Raw genomic sequence first — 18,948 nt, 5'->3', positions numbered from 1 at the left:
AAGAAAGAAAGAAAGAAAGAAAGAAAGAAAGAAAGAAAGAAAGAAAGGAAGAAAGGAAGAAAGAAAGGAAGAAAGGAAGAAAGGAAGAAAAAAGAAAAAAGAAAATCTTATGTGGGTCTTCATTCATTTGAGAAATGTTGACCTAGTTCTCTAAAACATCCCTCAACAAACTCAGCAATGGATCCATTGTTGTTTGTTTGTTTGTTTGTTTGTTTGTTTTATGATGGCATTGCCTATTTTGGCTGCTTATCGTTTTCTTCAAATTAAATTCAAAGTATCTTTTGCCTGTAGCCTTGCTCCCGCCCTGCTTCCCCACCTCTCCCATTCCCATGCTTTCATCCAGACATGGCAAAGGGTCTTCATCCGTCTTTCACAGAAGTGAGTAACCAGAAAAGTGCAGAATCCTCTCCTTTCTATGTCAAAGCCGGTTTAGTGAGAAATGTGCTTACACAAAGCTGTCAGCCAACTCCTTGTTCCCTATCAGCTTTTTATGGTTCCTTGGTGAATCTGCCCAGGTATGACTGCATGGTATACTTAATCATATGTGACAATGGTATCTTTGGTCAATGGTTTTTTCCCAGGGAGGCAGAGGAGGCCCCATGGCCTATGGAGCCATGTTCCCAGGATTTGGAGGCATGAGACCTAACCTTGGAGGGATGCCCCCCAGTCCAGCCATGGGCGGGGACTTCACTCTGGAATTTGACTCCCCAGTCGCTGGAACCCAAGGCCCTGAGAAGGGGGAAGGAGGTGCACAAGGCTCCCCTATGCCTGCTATTGACCCAGCCGATCCGGAAAACCCAGCTCTTCTTACAGAGGTAGCACCTGGTGCCCTGGGAGGACTTCTTGCTCATCCAAAGGGCAACGACCCCAGCCTGGCAAGAGGCCCAGCAGGGCAGAGCGGGGGACCCCCCAGGGTCACCCCAGCAGACGCTGACCCACTGATGACCCCTGGATTAGCTGATATTTATGAGACCTACGGTGCTGATGTGACCACACCCCTGGAAGAAACACCCACAGATACTACAGCGATTCCAGACACTCAGCAAACATTGATGCCAGAAAACAAGGCTCAGCAGCCCCAGATTATGCACGATGTGTGGCATTTCCAAGAGCCCTGAGAGCCTGGCGATTATCAGCTACCTTCTGTATGCACAAGCTCCCGGCTTTGTCCCCATAGTATACCTTTTTGCTAACACACTTACTACCCTTCTGCAGCAAAGGCATTGAAAATGCTAAGCATATATTAATAAATACAAGTGGCTAGAAATAGTGTAGGTCCCCTTTTTGGTTTCACTCTCGTATTGAAATAAAATGTGTCGACCATCTCTGTGATTTCGAAATACTATCAATGACATCAGAGCAAGTCTAAGGGTCTCTGCATTGGAAAAATCACTATTTCTCAGCTGTCTTAGGCATTATAGAATTTCTCTAACTAGCATGACACTGTTATATCCAGGAAATGTGACATTGCTTTGGAAATGTTTCTCTAAGCAAAGGCACATATTCTTAGAATTATGAGATATATCAATCAAACATTATTAAGCAGGGATTGGTGAGCAATCCCTGACTGGTATTACTGGGTTTGGTATATTGGATTTAAAATTCTCATTTGTAGAGTATTTTATTTAATCTAGTAAAAACACTTAGCCTATTTTAAATAAAGAATTTTTCTCATTGAAAATATCAAGAATTACATGTTCATTATTTACATACATTCAAATGGTTAAGAAAGGCATACTCATTCCCTACCCTTGCTACTCTTTAACCCATTTTACTGAATTTGTTCATTCTTTCCTTGAAGTTTTATTGAGCATCAACCAATGTCCTGGGCACTGGCGAGGCAACAGGGACAAGTCACTTCCCTCAGGGCTTACAATGGGGATGTTTGACAAGTAGACACACAGCCACAATTTGTTGTTTTATAAAAACAGCCACTCTGGGCCAACTCAAGTACTTTACCTATATTATCTCACCACAACACTGCAAAGTAGATACTCCCAAACCCACAACGTGTGTGAAAAGTCCTGTGAAAATGCCGAGCCCGGGGTGCCCCTGAAGCCATAGAGAAGAGGCACCTCACCCAGCCTAAGGGGCATTGGAGGGCCTGGGAGGGATCAGATGAGTTTTCTCAGAACAGTATTGAAAGCCTTCTCAGAGCAAGGCCTCCAGGCAGAAGAAACCCAAGAACAGTCATGTGTGTGTCATGTGAGAATTAGCTCATTCCTGTGAACTACACTGGGTAAAAAGGGAACCAGAAAATGATCGTTACTTGTCCCCAAAGCTAGGTATGTGTCAGTCAGGACTATGCGCCTAAAGGAAGAGGTTCTGAGACCAGATCTGGTCGCCTGTGGAAAGTAGCCTCCTGCCCCATTCTGCCCACCTCCTCCCCACTTGCCTGGTCAGCTCTTAGACTCTATGCAACTCAGACCCCCCTCCATCTCCTATGGAGATTCTGGGGATGCAGCCCAGGAAAGGAGCTCTGATGCCTCCAGAACTTGGGTACTTCAGGAGTCTTAGCAGAGCACGAAGCCACCCCCTGTTGTCTCCCCTTTTTCAGGCAGAGCTCTGCTCACCCCCACTCTGTGGCCGGAGCCTAAGGAGACCTGCAGGAGATTGCAATTCAGTGTGTATCTTGTAGCGGCTCTGGCAGAGGTGGGATGGTAGGGAAATGAGCTCCACGTGAGCCAGCAGTGCCCACTGAGACCCATCTCAGCAAGCCAGATGGTCGCTTACCAAGCAGTATGGTAAAAGACATACAGACAGATCTGGGTTCAGCCATCATCTATGAGGCTTTGGAAGTGAGATTTAATCTCCCTGATCCTGTGTTTTCATTTCTATAACGGAGTTACGACCCAACCCACCTCCCAAGGTTGTTGTGAGAACTATAGGACATGAAGTTCTCAGAGAAAATTGCTGAGTCCCAGCAGTTTCCTCCTTTTCCTACTGATCCTTTTCATAAAGAGAACCCAGCAAAACAGCATGAATGAGAAAAGAGTGGAATTGTTCTCATTATCTGATGAATTATGCATTTCCATTTACACTCCACACACTGCCTTTTGGCTTCTCCTTACAGTTGAAAGTGTGCATTTGTGAGATCACACGTGCTGGTTTCCCTGGTGAATGTTATAGCAAGGGCTCAAAGGTGGCCTCCCTATTGGCAGGCTGGGCACTGAACAGCGTTAATAGGTAGATCAACGTTGACAAGGGGGATACTGTGTTGTTGAGCCCTTGAATGACCTCTCTCCCTGCCACCATGTCTACCTCAAACACAGGTCCAGTGAGCAAACACCAAGGTGGCCAGGGAAAGACGCTAAATGTCACCCATAGAAAAGCCATCTTAGGGCGCCTGGGTGGCTCAGTCGGTTAAGCGACTGCCTTCGGCTCAGGTCATGATCCCAGGGTCCTGGGATCGAGTCCCGCATCGGGCTCCCTGCTCTGCGGAGAGCCTGTTTCTCCCTCTCCCACTCCCCCTGCTTGTGTTCCCTCTCTCGCTGTGTCTCTCTCTGTCAAATAAATAAATAAAATCTTTTAAAAAAAAAAAGTTTAAAAAAAAAAAGAAAAGCCATCTTAATTATTGAGAATTCCTCCACCATGCCTCCCCTCTGTCGGGCATGTATGTGAGAAACAAATATCTTCATAGTACATCCTGTCCTGGGGGGCCTATGCAGATAGGCTGCCTTCTAGACCTCCTTATTACCAATTTTCCAATTTTATTCTTTTTAAGTCCCTAACCAGCTGACCAATCTGATACTGACGCTGAGTCGTATAAATCTGTATCTCAGGCCATCTCTCCTTCCAAACAAAATAGACAACCAGACATACCTTTCAATGTCCTGCCCACTGAGCAGGATTGTGGCGTCCTGACTGTGCATTTCCAGCTGATGCTAGAATCTCATACAGAAATCCATGAACCAGGGACACATTCTTTCCTCTCCATTAACTGATCATCGATGGAGTGCCCATGAAAATGATTCTCCAAACTGGGACACTTTTGACAATGAAAAGTGGTGTCACGGGGCACCTGGCTCAGTCATTGGGCATCTGCCTTCAGCTTGGGTCATGACCTCAGGGTCCTGGGACCAAGCCCCACATCTGGCTCCCTGCTCAGCAGGGAGCCTGCTTCTCCCTCTCCCTTTGCCTGCCACTCACCCTGCTTGTGCTCTATCTCTCTCTCTGTCAAGTAAATATATAAAATCTCTAAAAAAAGAAAAGAAAAAAAGAAAAGTGGTGTCATGAATGATAAATGAACGTTGACAACGGGTATAAACAAGTACTACCTAGGGCAAAGCTGGACATCTGTTTTTCGGTTTTTATTTTGGTTTTGGTTTTTTTGTCCTATGGAACTCCCCATGAAGCATTGAGGGAAAGGCATCAAAGTTATAAAGGGGAAGTACATGGAAGTCTGATCCGCTTGCTTGTACAGTTTACCTGAGTTCTCCAGGCCTGCTGAAACCTGGTGTCGTATACATCATCTCCACTTACAGTGGAATGCTGCTGCTTATATTCAGTTTTATGGTTTCAGTGGAGCATATATCACCCAGTTCAAGATAGGCAACTCAGCATAATCACTTGACATCCCATAATCAGGCACACTGTCTCTATCAGGGTCCCGTAGCAAGGCAAGAACGTCTTTCCACAACGAAAACCCCAAAGTTCTGTGCTGTTATTCTCCTGCCAGGGCGGAGAATTCCCTACAGCCACCGATAGTTCCGATCCATTTGGGTCCTGAGTCACAATGCCCCAGTGACAAGGAAGCTTAGGCTACAGGATGAACCCCTTTCTTGCCCTAAGTTCCGCTCAAAACTGGCAGCCTTTCAAGGGATGCCGTGATATGTGTAATCTTCAAAACACAAAGAAGACCAACAAGCACTGTGCTTTTCTCTTCTTGCAGGTTGTAGAAGCAGCCGCAGCTTGCCTTGATCACTTTAGCTCTCCTGACATGTTCCAGACCACCAGACCTCTAGAAATGTCAGCATCCCTGTGAAGTTGTGTCGTATTTGTCTTCCACCTTCTGGCTTGCAACTTATGCTAACCAAAACCTGCTGAACCGTGCCTTCAATGTAAGGGACTGGCATGGTTCCTATGGGATATGAAGATGATCCAGCACCCTTAGGACTATATTATGACAGACTGTAAGAAAAGTGACACAGTCCTGAGGCAAGACGGTAAAAATTTGTATTGTCCCTGCCTTTTTTTTTTTGCTTTGTAAATAATTTTTAATTTAAATTCAATCAATTAACATATAGTTTATTATTAGTTTCAGAGGTAGAGTTCAGTGATTCATCAATCTTATATAATACCCAGTGTTCATTACATCACGAGCCCTCCTTAATGTCCCTCACCCAGATACCCCATCCCCCCACCCAGCAACCCTCAGTTTCTTTCCTACGATTGAGAGTCTCTTATGGTTTGTCTCCCTCTCTGATTTCTGTTTTGTCTCTTAAATTCCACATATAAGTGAGATCCTATGGTAATTGTCTTTCTCTGATTGACCTATTTCACTTAACATAATACCCTCTAGTTCCATCCACATCACTGAAAATGTCAAGATTTCTTTTTTTGATGGCTGAGTAGTATTCCATTGTATATATACCACATCTTCTTTATCCATTCATCTGTCGATGGACATCTGGGCTCTTTCCATAGTTTGGCTATGGTGGACATTGCTGCTATAAACATTGGGGTGCAGGTGCCCCTTCGGATCACTACATTTGTATCTTTGGGGTAAATATGTAGTCGTGCAATTGCTGAGTTGTAGGATAGTTCAATTTTCAACTTTTTGAGGAACCTCCACACTGTCTTCCAGAGTGGCTGCATCAGCTTGCATTCCCACCAACAGTGTAGGAGGGTTCCCCTTCTCCACATCCTTGCCAACATCTGTCACTTCCTGATTTGTTAATTTTAGCCATTCTGACTGGTGTGAGGTGGTATCTCATTGTGGTTTTGATTTGTATTTCCCTGATGCCGAGTGATGTTGAGCATTTTTTCATGTGTCTGTCGGCCATTTGTATGTCTTCTTTGGAGAAATGTCTGTTCATGTCTTCTGCCCATTTCTTGATTGGATTCTTTGTTCTTTGGCTGTTGAGTTTGAGAAGTTCTTTATAGATCTTGGAAATCATCCCTTTATCTGATAAGACATTTGCAAATATCTTCTTGCATTCTGTCTGTTGTCTTTTGGTTTTGTTAACTGCTCCCTTTGCTGTGCAAAAGCTTTTTATCTTGATGAAGTCCCAATAGTTCATCTTTGCTTTGTTTCCCTTGCCTTTGGGACATGTCTAGCAAGAAGTTGCTGCAGACCAGGTCAAAGAGGTTGCTGCCTGTGTTCTCCTCTAGGATTTTAATGGATTCCTGTCTCACATTTAGCTCTTTCATCCATTTTGAGTTTATTTTTGTGTATGGTGTAAGGAAATGATCCAATTTCATTCTTCTGCATGTGGCTGTCCCATTTTCCCAACACCATTTGTTGAAGAGACTGTCTTTTTTCCACTGGATATTCTTTCTTGCTTTGTTGAAGATGAGTTGACCATAGAGTTGAGGGTCCATTTCTGGGTTCTCTCTTCTGTTCCATTGATCTATGTGTCTGTTTTTATGCCAGCACCATACTGTCTTGATGATTACAGCTTTGTAATAGAGCTTGAAGTCTGGAATTGTGATGCCACCAGCTTTGGTTTTCTTTTTCAACATTCCTTTGGCTATTCAGGGTCTTTTCTAGTTCCATCCAAATTTTAGGATTATTTGCTCCAGCTCTGTGAAAAAAGTTAATGGTATTTTAAGGGATTGTGTTGAATGTATAGGTTGCTCTAGGTAGCATAGACATTTTAACAATATTTGTTCTTCCAATTCACGAGCATGGAACATTTTTCCATTTCTTTGTGTCTTCCTCAAATTCTTTCATGAGTGTTCTATAGTTTTCTGAGTACAGATCCTTCGCCTCTTTGATTAGGTTTATTCCTAGGTACCTTATGGTTTTTGGTGCAATTATAAATGAGCTCAACTTCTTAATTTCTCTTTCTTCTGTCTCATTGTTGGTGTATAGAAATGCAACTGATTTCTGTGCATTGATTTTATATCCTGCCATGTTGCTGAATTCCTGTATGAGTTCTATCAATTTCAGAGTGGAGTCTTTTGGGTTTTCCACTTAGGGTATCATGTCATCTGCAAAGAGTGAGAGTTTGACTTCTTTGCCAATTCGGATGCCTTTTACTTCTTTTTGTTGTCTGATTGCTGTGGCTAGGACTTCTAGTACTATGTTGAACAACAGTGGTGAGAGTGGACATCCCTGCCACGTTCCTGACCTTAGGGGAAAAGCTCTCAGGTTGTCCCCATTGAGAATGATATTCGCTGTGAGCTTTTTGTAGATGGCTTTTATGATATTATCCCTGCCTTTTAAAAACAAACTGATTCTGATTTTTCATACTGATTGGAATAGAAAGAAAGCATCTGCTGGATCAATAACTACATACTAGGTGCTGTGGATTATGCTGATTTGCTCCAATAAAGGTGCCATCTCTACAGCCAGCTACAACTGGCATCATCACTGACTGAGTTTGCAATAATCTACCATGATTTCCCATGACCCATCTACCTTTTGCAACAGCCAAACAAGTGAGTTAAATGGGGATGTGGAAAGATACCTTCCCTGTACCCCTCAGGTCTTCAGTGGTGACACTAATCTCTGCAACTCCCCTCCAGGACTTACCATCTTGTTGGGGGCATTGCAAAAAGGGGTACAGTTCCAGGACCTTCCTTCCTACCATGATAGTTTTCATTCCATATGTAGGAGTCTATGTAGGTTCTGCCAGTTATTAAATACATCTATTCTCACTATACATTCTGGGACTGGAAAAATAATTACAAGCTAAATCTATTGGATCCACTGTCAGATGGACATGGACTAAGATGCCATCTGTCATCTGACTTCCTTAAGCTTGAATTGGTAAACTATGAAGGCTTTGCAGGTTCAGAACCACCATCTAATAACCTGTTGGCAGTCTGGGTATTTTCCCTTCCCCCACTCCATCCCACACACCCTAGGAAACTGGTTCAGGTTCCTCTGGAGAAGGCTTAGGGAAACTTCCATGGCATATATATGTAGTCTTTTCTCACAGGGACCAGGTGTCCCCTCAGCTGGGGAGTTGTAGGTCTGGGAACTAGATAAGACACTGTGAATCCCACCAGGTGACTTGAGTTAAGCTCAGTGAATAGAATCCTTTTGCCTTTTCATGGCAAGCAGCATCTTAACAGAATGTCCTTCAATTTTTATCTAGAAACCCATGATCTACTAGTCATCATCACAAATCCCTGTTGATCAAAGCACTCTGATTACCATTCCATCCTGTGGCCTATTGTGATAATCACATCGTCCTTGTCTGAGGGATAAGCACCACCACCTGGCCTCTCCTATCACAGAATCCTATATTTCTCACTAAGACTCCAAAGCAGCAACCCCCATCATCATATCTGCCCTCCAGAGGATAAAACCACAGAGGTCTTCATTATGACTTAGTGAAGGAAGTGTTTTTCTGGGCCTTCCTGGAGAGAGGAGGGAGGACAGAGAGCTCATCTGGAGTGGTAAACATAATAGATCCATTATGCCCATGTGTCTCAGTGAGGGCACGCCTGCCAACAGTGTAAAGACAATAATTTTTATGCAGTACATAAATAACTTTATTTTTACTTATATCAAGCGATGCTGGTTTCCCGTTTACAGATGCAAAAATGAGGTTCCTTTAAAAATAAATGTTTTCAGTGTTCAAATAAAAAATATTAAGTAAATAGTACAGGTTATAATAAGATATAATAATCACAGAGGCAGTACATAAATGACTATGTACATGAATAAAGTTGGGGAAAACTCTGATTTAATTCAATTTTCTCATTTATGGATGAGAAGACTCAATGCCCAGAAGAGTAATGTTTTCTTTTCAAGTTCTAGGTGCTTTTAGAGCCTGAAGAGCCCAGGTCCCCAGATGTCCCATTCAGTGCTCTCCCACACAGGCCCCTCAGAGCAGTTGAGCATTCACTTGAAAATCGAACAAAAGCTATGAGTCATCTTTCCTTAAAAAAAAAAAGTAAATGGAGAGAATGCATAAAATTCTGCCAAAAAATTTCAGTGATTACTCAGATGGCCTAAAGTGTAATCATTCAAATATCCACTAGTATCTGGTAGTGCATGAGCTGAAGCAAATATTCCCACCGACCCAGACTCACAATCTGAATGTCATTAGAACTTGAATATACTTCTCTTTGGGAAAATAAGCCTCAAACACATAAAAGCTTTGAATCCCTAGGCATATTCCACTTCCATCCAAAACTGCTCAGCACTAAAGTGTTGACTCGTACAGACAACGTGGGGCGACCAGCCAAATGACATCAACACAGACGGTGCTGCATTGGGCAAAGCAGGAGACCAAACCAGCAGTTTAAACAATTCCTTTCTTCCATAAGCATTAGAGACTGGAGAGAGAGCAGAAGTACCACACGGCAACCACACAGCACGGAAGCCAGACATTAGAAACACAATCCCCAGCGTTGAGAAATGGTCATTATGGGGCCATTGGTCATAACACCTTTGCTGATGCCTTCAGCTCTCCCCTGCACTTTCATCTTTCCCCAGGCTTCAGCAGCTTTCCACCCAGAGACCCACCTAACAACCGGGTTGATAATGACTTAAAGATTAGCTGCAGTGAGAGCAGGGAAGGAAATGACTGTGGGTTTCCCAGAGTGGATGGGGATTTACATTCTAATTTATTCACAAACTAGAAATGTGCAGGTGATATTTAAAGATGGGTTTGGAAAAACTGACATAAAAAATGTCAACCCTAGAGTTAAGTGTCTAGCACACTTTGAATATCATTTCAGTAAGACCATCTAGGACTATGCTGTCTCGGTGCAGTGAGGAGCATTGAGTCCCAGAGAAAGGAAGCTACAGCAGTTCTACTGGCAGCAGCCTTGGCGAAAATGGAAGAGCAAAAGAAAGAGGGAAAGAGGTGGGGCGCCTGGGTGGCTCAGTCGTTAAGCGACTGCCTTCGGCTCAGGTCATGATCCCAGGATCCTGGGATCGAGCCCCCCACATTGGGCTTCTCTCGCTGTGTCTCTCTGTCAAATAAATAAAATCTGTAAAAAAAAAAAAGAGGGAAAGAAAAGAAAAGAGAAAGAGAAAGAAAGAAAGAAAGAAAGAAAGAAAGAAAGAAAGAAAGAAAGAAAGAAAGAAAGAAAGAAAGAAAGAAAGAAAGAAAGAGGAAGGCAGGAAGAAAGAAAGAGGGAAGGAAGGAAAAAGAGAGGAGGGAGGGAGGGAGAGGGGAAGAAATCCTGACTGAGATTGTCTGTCTTGGATTTCGAAGGCTTTCTTTCATATCCACCCAGTGCCCAAATATGCCAAGTGAGCTACTTTCAAGCCAAGTTTATGAAATGTAATTTTCCCTTTAACAGCAGATTCTTAACAACATAACAAAAAAAACATTTTTTTTTTTCAGTTTTAGAAACGTTAGCACAAAGCATACATTTTTGTGGATGATACCACAGGGGGTCTGAGGACTAGTACCTATCCCAGTCTCCTGGAAAACATGTTTGTTCAACAAGGATTCAAGTGAACACCATGCATTAAGCACTGTTCTAGGCATTAGGAAAACAGCAGTGAACCGAAGGTCAAATGTGTGGTACAGTGTCTAGTAATGATAAGCCCTGTGATGAACGCCAAAGCAGGGTGAGGGAAGAAAGAGGAAGAAGAAACGACAGGGAGGTCAGGGAGAAGTCCCTGAGGAGGTGACATTTGAATGCAATGGTTTCAAAACTGAAAGGTCCTTAGAGAAAAACTAGCCATACACACACTTTTAAATTTTTAAAAATAGAACATTGAATTCTAAATAAGCTGAGTAACTTGCTCAAGGTGACACAGAGAAGAATATGGGACCCACAGTTGGAAGCCAGCCTGAAGGAAGCATTTCCAGTCTAGTATTCTCTGCTACCTCTACCACAGTCTGAGGCACCTTCTTAGTTTTGGTGTTACACAGATGAAAGAAAACACATAAATTAACCCTAATTCTATGCCTGGATTTCATTAGTACTTGAAAACATTATTTCTTACACAAATACTATAGAGCAATATAACATAGTAGTTTAAATCCCAATTCTGTCCTTCCTCGCTGTGACCCCGTTACTTAACCTCTCTGTGCCACAACTTCCTTATCTGAAAACAAAATAAAACACTCAAGGTTAAAAGAGGTAATGGCTTGCATATTAAGAACTCAATAAATACTAGGTATCGCTGTGCTTTTTAGAACTGCTGATATATATAATATCATCTATCATGACTACTATAGCATTAATTATGTGTTTCATATTTGTTTAAAATCTGCCTCCCCTGCTAACTCTCTGCTGGATAAGCTCTCTGATGGCAGGACAATATTTGTCTTGTTTACCTCAGTGTTCCCAGGCCCTAGAACAGTACCTGACTCAGAATGTGCTCAGTAAGCATATACTGAATAAATTAATGAGTTTAAAATGCATAATTACCATAGTCATTGGAAAGGAAGTAAAGTTGATGAGACTTTTGCCAGTAAAAACTGCCAAATCCCACTTTGACTTAATGAGGCTTTAATGTAGAACTTGCTATTTGTTGTCACAAGACAGGGCTTTAAGGAAACCATAGCCTGGCTTTACTTTATATAAGCAGCTTCGTCTATGTGGCCCCTACTTCATAGTCCCCATAACCACTTATCATAAGAAGCAAGCTTAGTTAAGCTACTGCAATGTTCTAAACTCATTCAGCTAACATGCTTTGGACACCTGCTAGGCTCTGGCATCTGTCTAGCCCCAAGAGATACAATGGCACCAAGACGAATAGGTCATTCAGATGCTGTGGCAAATGCTCCCATCTAGAAGAGGACTCAAAGGACAGAAAAGCTGACTCTGCTGGGAGAGAAGAGGGAAGTTTCACAGAGGAGGGGATTTTTGAGCTGGCTTTGGAAAGATAGTTTTCCACGTGGAAGAAGGAAAGCGGGAGCTCTAGGCTCAGGAAACCACATGTGCAGATGGGCAAATCTGTGGAAAGATCTGGGGTATCTGTAGAGGGGAAATAGAACAATATGGCAAGAAGTGTCATGATGTCAGGAAAAATTCTGCAGTGCTATGTTAGGAAAAGCAGGAAAAGGCAGATGGTGACTTTTATGCCAAGCTAAGGAGCTTACATTTTGTTCTGTAGCTCCCAGAGAAGGGTGTTAAAGGACAGGAATAGGCTTGAGTGAAATGAACCCTGATAGCACTGCAGTGGGCTGGAGAGTGTCCTTGGATGGGGCATGGTCGGGGGCATGTATCCAGTTAGGGCTGTCTCTGTCGCCTGAGTCTTTATTCCTGTCTCTGGTCTCTCTGTCTTCCTAATGTGTGCTTGTGAGTGCGTGTGTGTACACACCCTGGGATGTATATCTCTCTTCACCGCTTGCTCTCTTTGGCTCTCTGCTTTCTCTCTCTCATTCTCTCTCTTCCTCTCTCCCTCTCTCTCCATCTCTCACTTTGTCTCTCCCATTGTCATTATTTGATGTATTGAGGCTCAAACACAGAATATAGTATCAGTTGCTAGGAATTGCTCAAAACAAAATATCATGTGGTGAAATGGGCACCAAAGTGAAAATCAATGCACCCAAACATGGAGCCTAACCAGCAATGAAACCCTGGAAAAATCACCTAATCTCTCTAGGCCTTAGTTCCCTCATTACTAGATTTTATTTAATTCCATGAGTATTTACTGAGTGCCTGCTATGTTCTAGGTGCTAGGGATTTAGGAATAGAAAAACAGACAAAAGTCCCTGCCTTAATTGTAAAGGAAAGACTGACAACAAAATTTAAGTTAGGAAAATCTGTGTGAATTGATTATAAGTGCAAAAGAAAAAAATAAAGCAGAAAGGGAATTAAGGAAGATGATGGAGTGACAATTTTCATTAAGTTAAGCATCACTGAGAAAGTAACATCTGAGTGAAAGACCTAAAGGAAGCAAAAGTGTGAGCCATGTCAACTCTAGGAAAAAGATTCCAACCAAAGGGCACTGCCAGTGCAAATGTCCTGAGGCAGATCTGATCTCATCAAGTGAGATCAGATCACATCAGAACTGGTAGCCACGTAAGACTATCTTTAATGCAGGCTGCGATGAGGAGAGTCATGATCTGAGGTATATATTTAATGTATCACTCTGGCTGTTGATTTGAGAATAAACTGAAGAGGAGCAAGAAGCAGAGCAACTACTAAGGTGGTAAGATTGGACCACAGTGGATGGAGGTGGTGCAACATGTCTGATTCTGGATCTGTTTTGAAGGTAGAGCTGACAGGATTTGTCCAGGAATTGGAGAACAGTCAAGGGTGACACCAAGGTTTTAGGTCTGTGAAACTAGGAAGACGCAGACACACCTCTTCAGGCGATTGATTCTAAAGTATCTGAAACCCTATGATTTGGAGAAGCTTCTTCTCTTTATTCTGCGGTTGGAAACTTCCACTCAATTAGAAACTAGTTCTTAAAAAATTGAAAATATATGATATCTCTTTTAAATTATTTTCTCTCTTCAGAAAGCTTTACAATAAAAAAAAAATCTGTGACAAAAATCTTTCTTTAAAAATAATGAAAGAAAAATGTCCATTGTTTAAAACCCCAGTCTCTTCCAGTTACTTTCTTGGGAACACTAAATGATGCTGGGTCCCTACATTTCTTGTAGAAAGGCAAGTACTGAATTGCTGTTGGGCCCAGAACGATCTCATCATCAGAGGAAAGTAAAAGAACCAAGATGGGCCTGAGGCTAGTAACAGGGGGAAATTGCATGCAAGTGACACTTACTAACTCCGGTGGCCCCCTTCAAGTGGTGCCACTGTTTGTGCCTCTGTTTGCCCTTGTGCCGCTGTTTGCCCAGCCCTGTGATGTTGGTTTGTGGCAAACGGAAAACGGAGACAGACCTCCGTGCAAACCCACGCTCTGTCTGTGGAGCCTTAGCCCATGTTTGTTACTTAATCACCCTGAGCCTCAGTCCCCGCAATCATTAAATATCTACCGTTCAGAGTTTGAGCAGAAAACAATATATCTGAAGTACATAACTTTATCCTCAAGTCACATGCTAAACAAATGAGTGTTAACCCCTTGAGATCCAAGGAGCTGATCTAACATCCTGTGGGCGGGCTTAGGAGATTCATTTGCTGTGAATAGGTGGGTGAATGTGGGTGGTGATGGGTGGGAAAGGGAACCCACCCTATACAAAAGCCATAAACAGAGGGCTGCACGCTCTGTAGGGAGAAGAGTTTGAAATGTGTGCACCATTTCAGTGCAGTTGTGTCAGTGTGGATGCTAGCAGTTTCTAGAAAAAGTGATTAGATGATGTCTGGTAAGAAATGATGTGATAGACTCAACGAGCTTCAACTTACTCAATTATCTAGTCTGCTCTAACTGTTCATTTAAAAGGTGATTCATCTCGCCCATCATGTGCAACATTCCCAATATGAAGAGACAGTCTCTTGCTTTCAGGAGAAGGAAGGTTTTTTTTGTTTTTTGGGGTTTTTTTACTTTCCGTGCAATTGAACTTTAAAAAGCCATAATTTGTGTTGGTATTTGGAATTGAAACTTCACAAACCCACTTCATTTAAGTTCACATCCCACTTCATTTTTGCAGAAGGTCCTTTATAAAATCTTGGTCCTGGTGTCTTGACACCACGGGTGAAAACATGCATACTGTGTAAGTCTACACTATTTAGAGTGACAGGATTAACCACAGGCAGACCTGCATTCAAATCCCCATTCTACCACTTAGTCTTGGTGCCAGTTATTGAATTGCATTAAGATTTCACTTTTTCAATGGTAAACTCTTGGTGGGGGGATCATGGTTGCTATCACGTAGGGTTTTTGTGAATATTAGATAGGAAAAATCATCTAAAGCACTTAGCACAGTGCCCAGCACATAGTAAGTGATTACTGTTATCTATATTTCAAGGTTCTATTACTATAAAAGAATGGTAATTAGGCTGGGTTTGTGGTCACTATTTTATTTCATTAGTTAAATTTTTCTGTCTCTTCTCAAAAGATACTTTAGACAACAGCAATAAATAGTAGGAAGGTTAGTAGAATTAGAAGTATAGGCACAAGCAGAAAGGAAGTTCAGACAGGCTCAATATAGTCAGAGGTAGATTCACCGTCACATTTACGAAGCACAGGGCCCTTCTGCCCCTTAGAGGGGCCCAGGCAACGTGTTCACATGACGATGAGTTTTTGTAAAATATGCCCACAATTTTCTAAAACTGCTGTTTCTTTGGACTCCTGTGGTTCCTCAATTATGTTTCTCCTAAATTCGAATAGCATTGGAATAGCCATAGACATTTGGGGGAAGTTGCAATGGGGAGACATTTAGTTTGGGTTTAGTACAGCATATAGATGTGATCCACAGTCAACTCTTGTATATACTTAAAATATTGCTAGCCACCCTCGTGTAGAAATGGCTTCTAGAAAGTTTCCTACTTCCCATATTTCTCACACCCACTCATTCTGCCTGTGACCCAAACACGCAGGACCAGAGTCTGTATTGTGATAGGAATATGTCCCTGGCAGCTGACACTAGGAATATGTATGTGGAGAAGGAGAAACAGGTCTTGAAACATACAGATGCTATGATAGAGGCCAGGCAGTTAGTAAAAATATTGTTTTTTTCCAGGTTTTGTGATGTTTGTACTATTTGTCATTGTTCTAAAATCTGAAATTTGTTGCAATTTCTTTTCTTATCTAAACAAATGTTTACTTTCTTACCTAAATTTTGTGGGCTTTTTCCTCAAAGAAAGCCCCCAAGATTATACTAGCTTAGGCCTCCTATACTTGGGATCCACCGTTAATTAAACATCAAATTCAGCTCTGAGTTTCCTAGTAACCAGAATATTACATACTTAAAATTATGGCAAGAGAGGAGATAAATCATCATGATAGTTGTCAGAAAAGAAATCAGTACTCCTCCAAAAAAGCTATGGAATGGAAAATCACTGGTCTGGATTCTCCCAATAGCAATGTGACTCCACAAAAACAATATATATCAAGGACAGCAAGGTTTTTCATGAAATAAAATTCTAGAAGAAATTTTCTCTGTAGAGTTTTATGTAATGCATATTAAGTGATGTAGTGCAGCTTTCAGCACTATCTTATGGAAAAGTCCTTCACTAAGCTTGCCATTGGTTTGACTAGCCCTGCTCACTTCTTCCAGCCTTGCCCCTCACCACTCTCAGCCCTGGAGTTCTTTCCCAGCCATTCTAGATATTTCTGAGTTGCTGAGATTCAGCTTTCTCATTCTTCCTCCAGACTTCACCAGTGCTGTTCTCTGCCTTGCATCCTTTTCTATGCTCTTCTGGCTACCTTCAACTCAGATATCAGGTAACAGCTTTCATCTCACTTCCTCTGGGATGCTTTCCATAAAATCACTCTTACATGCTCTGAACTTCTCCAATTTTATTCCTTATTGTAATGCTGTGTAATAACAGTACTCCACCCGATATTGCAATGTCTAGATCCACTGTTGGATAAATAGCTCCGTGAAGGCACAGACTATCTATGGTGTTCACCATTCTAACACCACTCACTTGGACTGGGCCCAACATAAATGGTCACTTAATAAAGGCAGATTTCCTATGCCTATCTCATTTGTGAGCTTTAGTGTTACTTAATGAAGGTGATTTTTTAAAGGAGCTAAACTAATCTAAAAGTATAGCCTACTGATAGTATGACTGATCCAGGGACAGATCTTGGAGTTCCCAGGAAGCTTGATAGCTCTTTTTCCAAAACCACTTTCCTCAACCAGGTATTTCATCAGAACTGAACTGCAAATATTTTAGGATTCTCTTAGACTGAAAGTCCAGCCCACTAATATTCTACTCTACTGGGGGAGGATAATATCATATGCTTGGGAAAACAAATAGACAGGTTTTTGTTAAAGAAACTAAAACACTGTGAAGTCTAATGGCATTCCCAATGTCCCAGGGTTGGTAAGTCATCAATCAAGAACTAGAAGCTAGATAGTCTGACTTCCTGTGACTTTTCTCCACAAAATAGGAATATTGGCAACCATTGTTTTGAAAGGAAAAGCTAGAAAACTCCATCTTCCCACTATTGCTTCAATTCAGGCCAAGGCAGCACGGAGTGGAGGAGAGAACAGGGGCTCTGGAGCCAGACTATCCAGCTTTAGATACCTACTGGCTGTGGAACCGTGAACAAACTATTTAATCTTTCTGCATGTTGGTTTCCTTATAGTAAAATATGTGTAATAATAGAAGCTATCTCATAGGGTTATGGTGAGGAAAATAATGAGAATCCATAAAAGGTGCTTAAAACAACTCTCAACATACACAGGAAATGGTCAACAAATAAATTATTTCTACACTGAGACGAAATCACAACCAGCTTATATGAGGTGTAAGAAGTAGAAAAACATTTAACCCATATGAAGGACTTAGGCAGGAGTCAGGTGCTGTTCTTAAGCACAGTGTAGATGTTACTCAGTATTCTGAACCCCAAGGCCTGTGTTCTTAGCCACTGGGTTACATTTTCTTCTCCGGGTGAAGAGGGAAGATGGAGAACAAGGTAGTCTACCCTCGATTCCGAATCATTTTAAAACTGATCTTGAGTACCTACAAGAGAGTTATGACTCAGAGCTCCAAGAAGTAAACACTACTTCTGAGGGTGGTCCAAATAAATAACCATCCACCAGCAGGAACTCACGGACATCCCAGAATAACTTTGTCTTTGCAGGCCAAAAGCCGAACTTAAACTGGATAAATCTGATCAACTTTATGATCCCGTTTCTTTTTTTCTGTATTCTATTTATGTAAGTTTCATTGCTCCAGGGGCAGTGGATGGCGGGGGGGGGGGGGGGACTGTATTTGTTTTCCATTTTTGCTTTGTTTTGTTTTTTAATGAATAAGCATAATGAGAATAATGAATGAAACATTCCTCAAAAAGTCTTCAGGAAATATATCAGTGGTCAGTATTAAAGCAGCTATTAAGCAATATCTAATCATAATCATGGATAACATCTATCTATCTATTTATAAGATTTATTTGAGCTCTATGCTGTGAACTTTAAAGATTTTTTATTTATTTATTTATTTGACAAAGGGAGACACAGCGAGAGAGGGAACACCAGCAGGGGGAGTGGGAGAGGGAGAATCAGGCTTCCCGCGGAGCAGGGAGACCGATGCGGGGCTCAATCCCAGGACCTGGGATCATGACCTGAGCCGAAGGCAGATGCTTTACCCACTGAGCCACCCAGGTGCCCCTATTCTATGAACTTTAAATGAATTATCTCACTGAATTCTTAACAAACCAATGAAGGAAATACTATTATTATCCTCCACTTTACAAATGAAGAAACTGAAGCTTAAAAAGATTAATTCAATCGACCAAGATTTTAAAACAAGAAAGTCATAGAAGTTGGAAGTTTGAACCCAACGCTGAATTCTGACTCAGAAAACTTGCTACCCTGGTGTCTTGTGCAGAACGAGTGGGCACTTAAGCTGGGGCTTCACATGAAGAGGCCAGTCAGGAAATGTTTGTAGAATAAAACATTATCAACCATTTCATCTGTGAGAGTTCAACAGCAACTCTTCTTCTCCTACGACAGAAGAGCGTCTCACTTCTGTCTCATGTTTAGAGCCTGTGGATATGCTATATGAACGGTTCCAGAGAGAAGTGAAGGTTATGGGTACTTAGAAACTATGTGGCCACCAGTAACGAATTCCAAAGGCACTATTCATCTCAAGTGTTTCATTCACTAATCCTGCAGTGTGAGAGTGTTCTATTAATAGTAATCCATAGAACTTCAGCTCCACAGTTGTGCTTAGAGGAGGATCTATTTGTTCTGAGAACTATGACTGCCTTTATTCCTTGACTCCTTAGTAAATCATTACAAGGTATAATATTAATGAGAGTAGAATTAAAATAAAATAAAT

General features: G+C 41.9%; 1 protein-coding gene across 1 annotated transcript in view; it reads left to right on the top strand.

The window, feature by feature from the left end:
* The window catches only part of AMBN (ameloblastin), a 12,523-nt gene extending 11,117 nt beyond the window's left edge, over positions 1-1,406 (top strand). The window contains exon 11 of the mRNA XM_035004400.1: positions 582-1,406. Coding sequence (XP_034860291.1) covers positions 582-1,118 — 537 coding nt within the window. The 3' untranslated portion in view covers positions 1,119-1,406. The remainder of the gene's footprint in view (positions 1-581) is intronic.
* The last annotated feature ends 17,542 nt before the right edge of the window (positions 1,407-18,948 follow it).

The sequence above is a fragment of the Mirounga leonina genome, unplaced genomic scaffold (assembly GCF_011800145.1).
Source record: "Mirounga leonina isolate KUSES-001 unplaced genomic scaffold, KU_Mleo_1.0 Mir_129, whole genome shotgun sequence".
Lineage (NCBI taxonomy): Eukaryota > Metazoa > Chordata > Mammalia > Carnivora > Phocidae > Mirounga > Mirounga leonina.
This window is presented reverse-complemented; position numbering and strand designations above follow the sequence as displayed.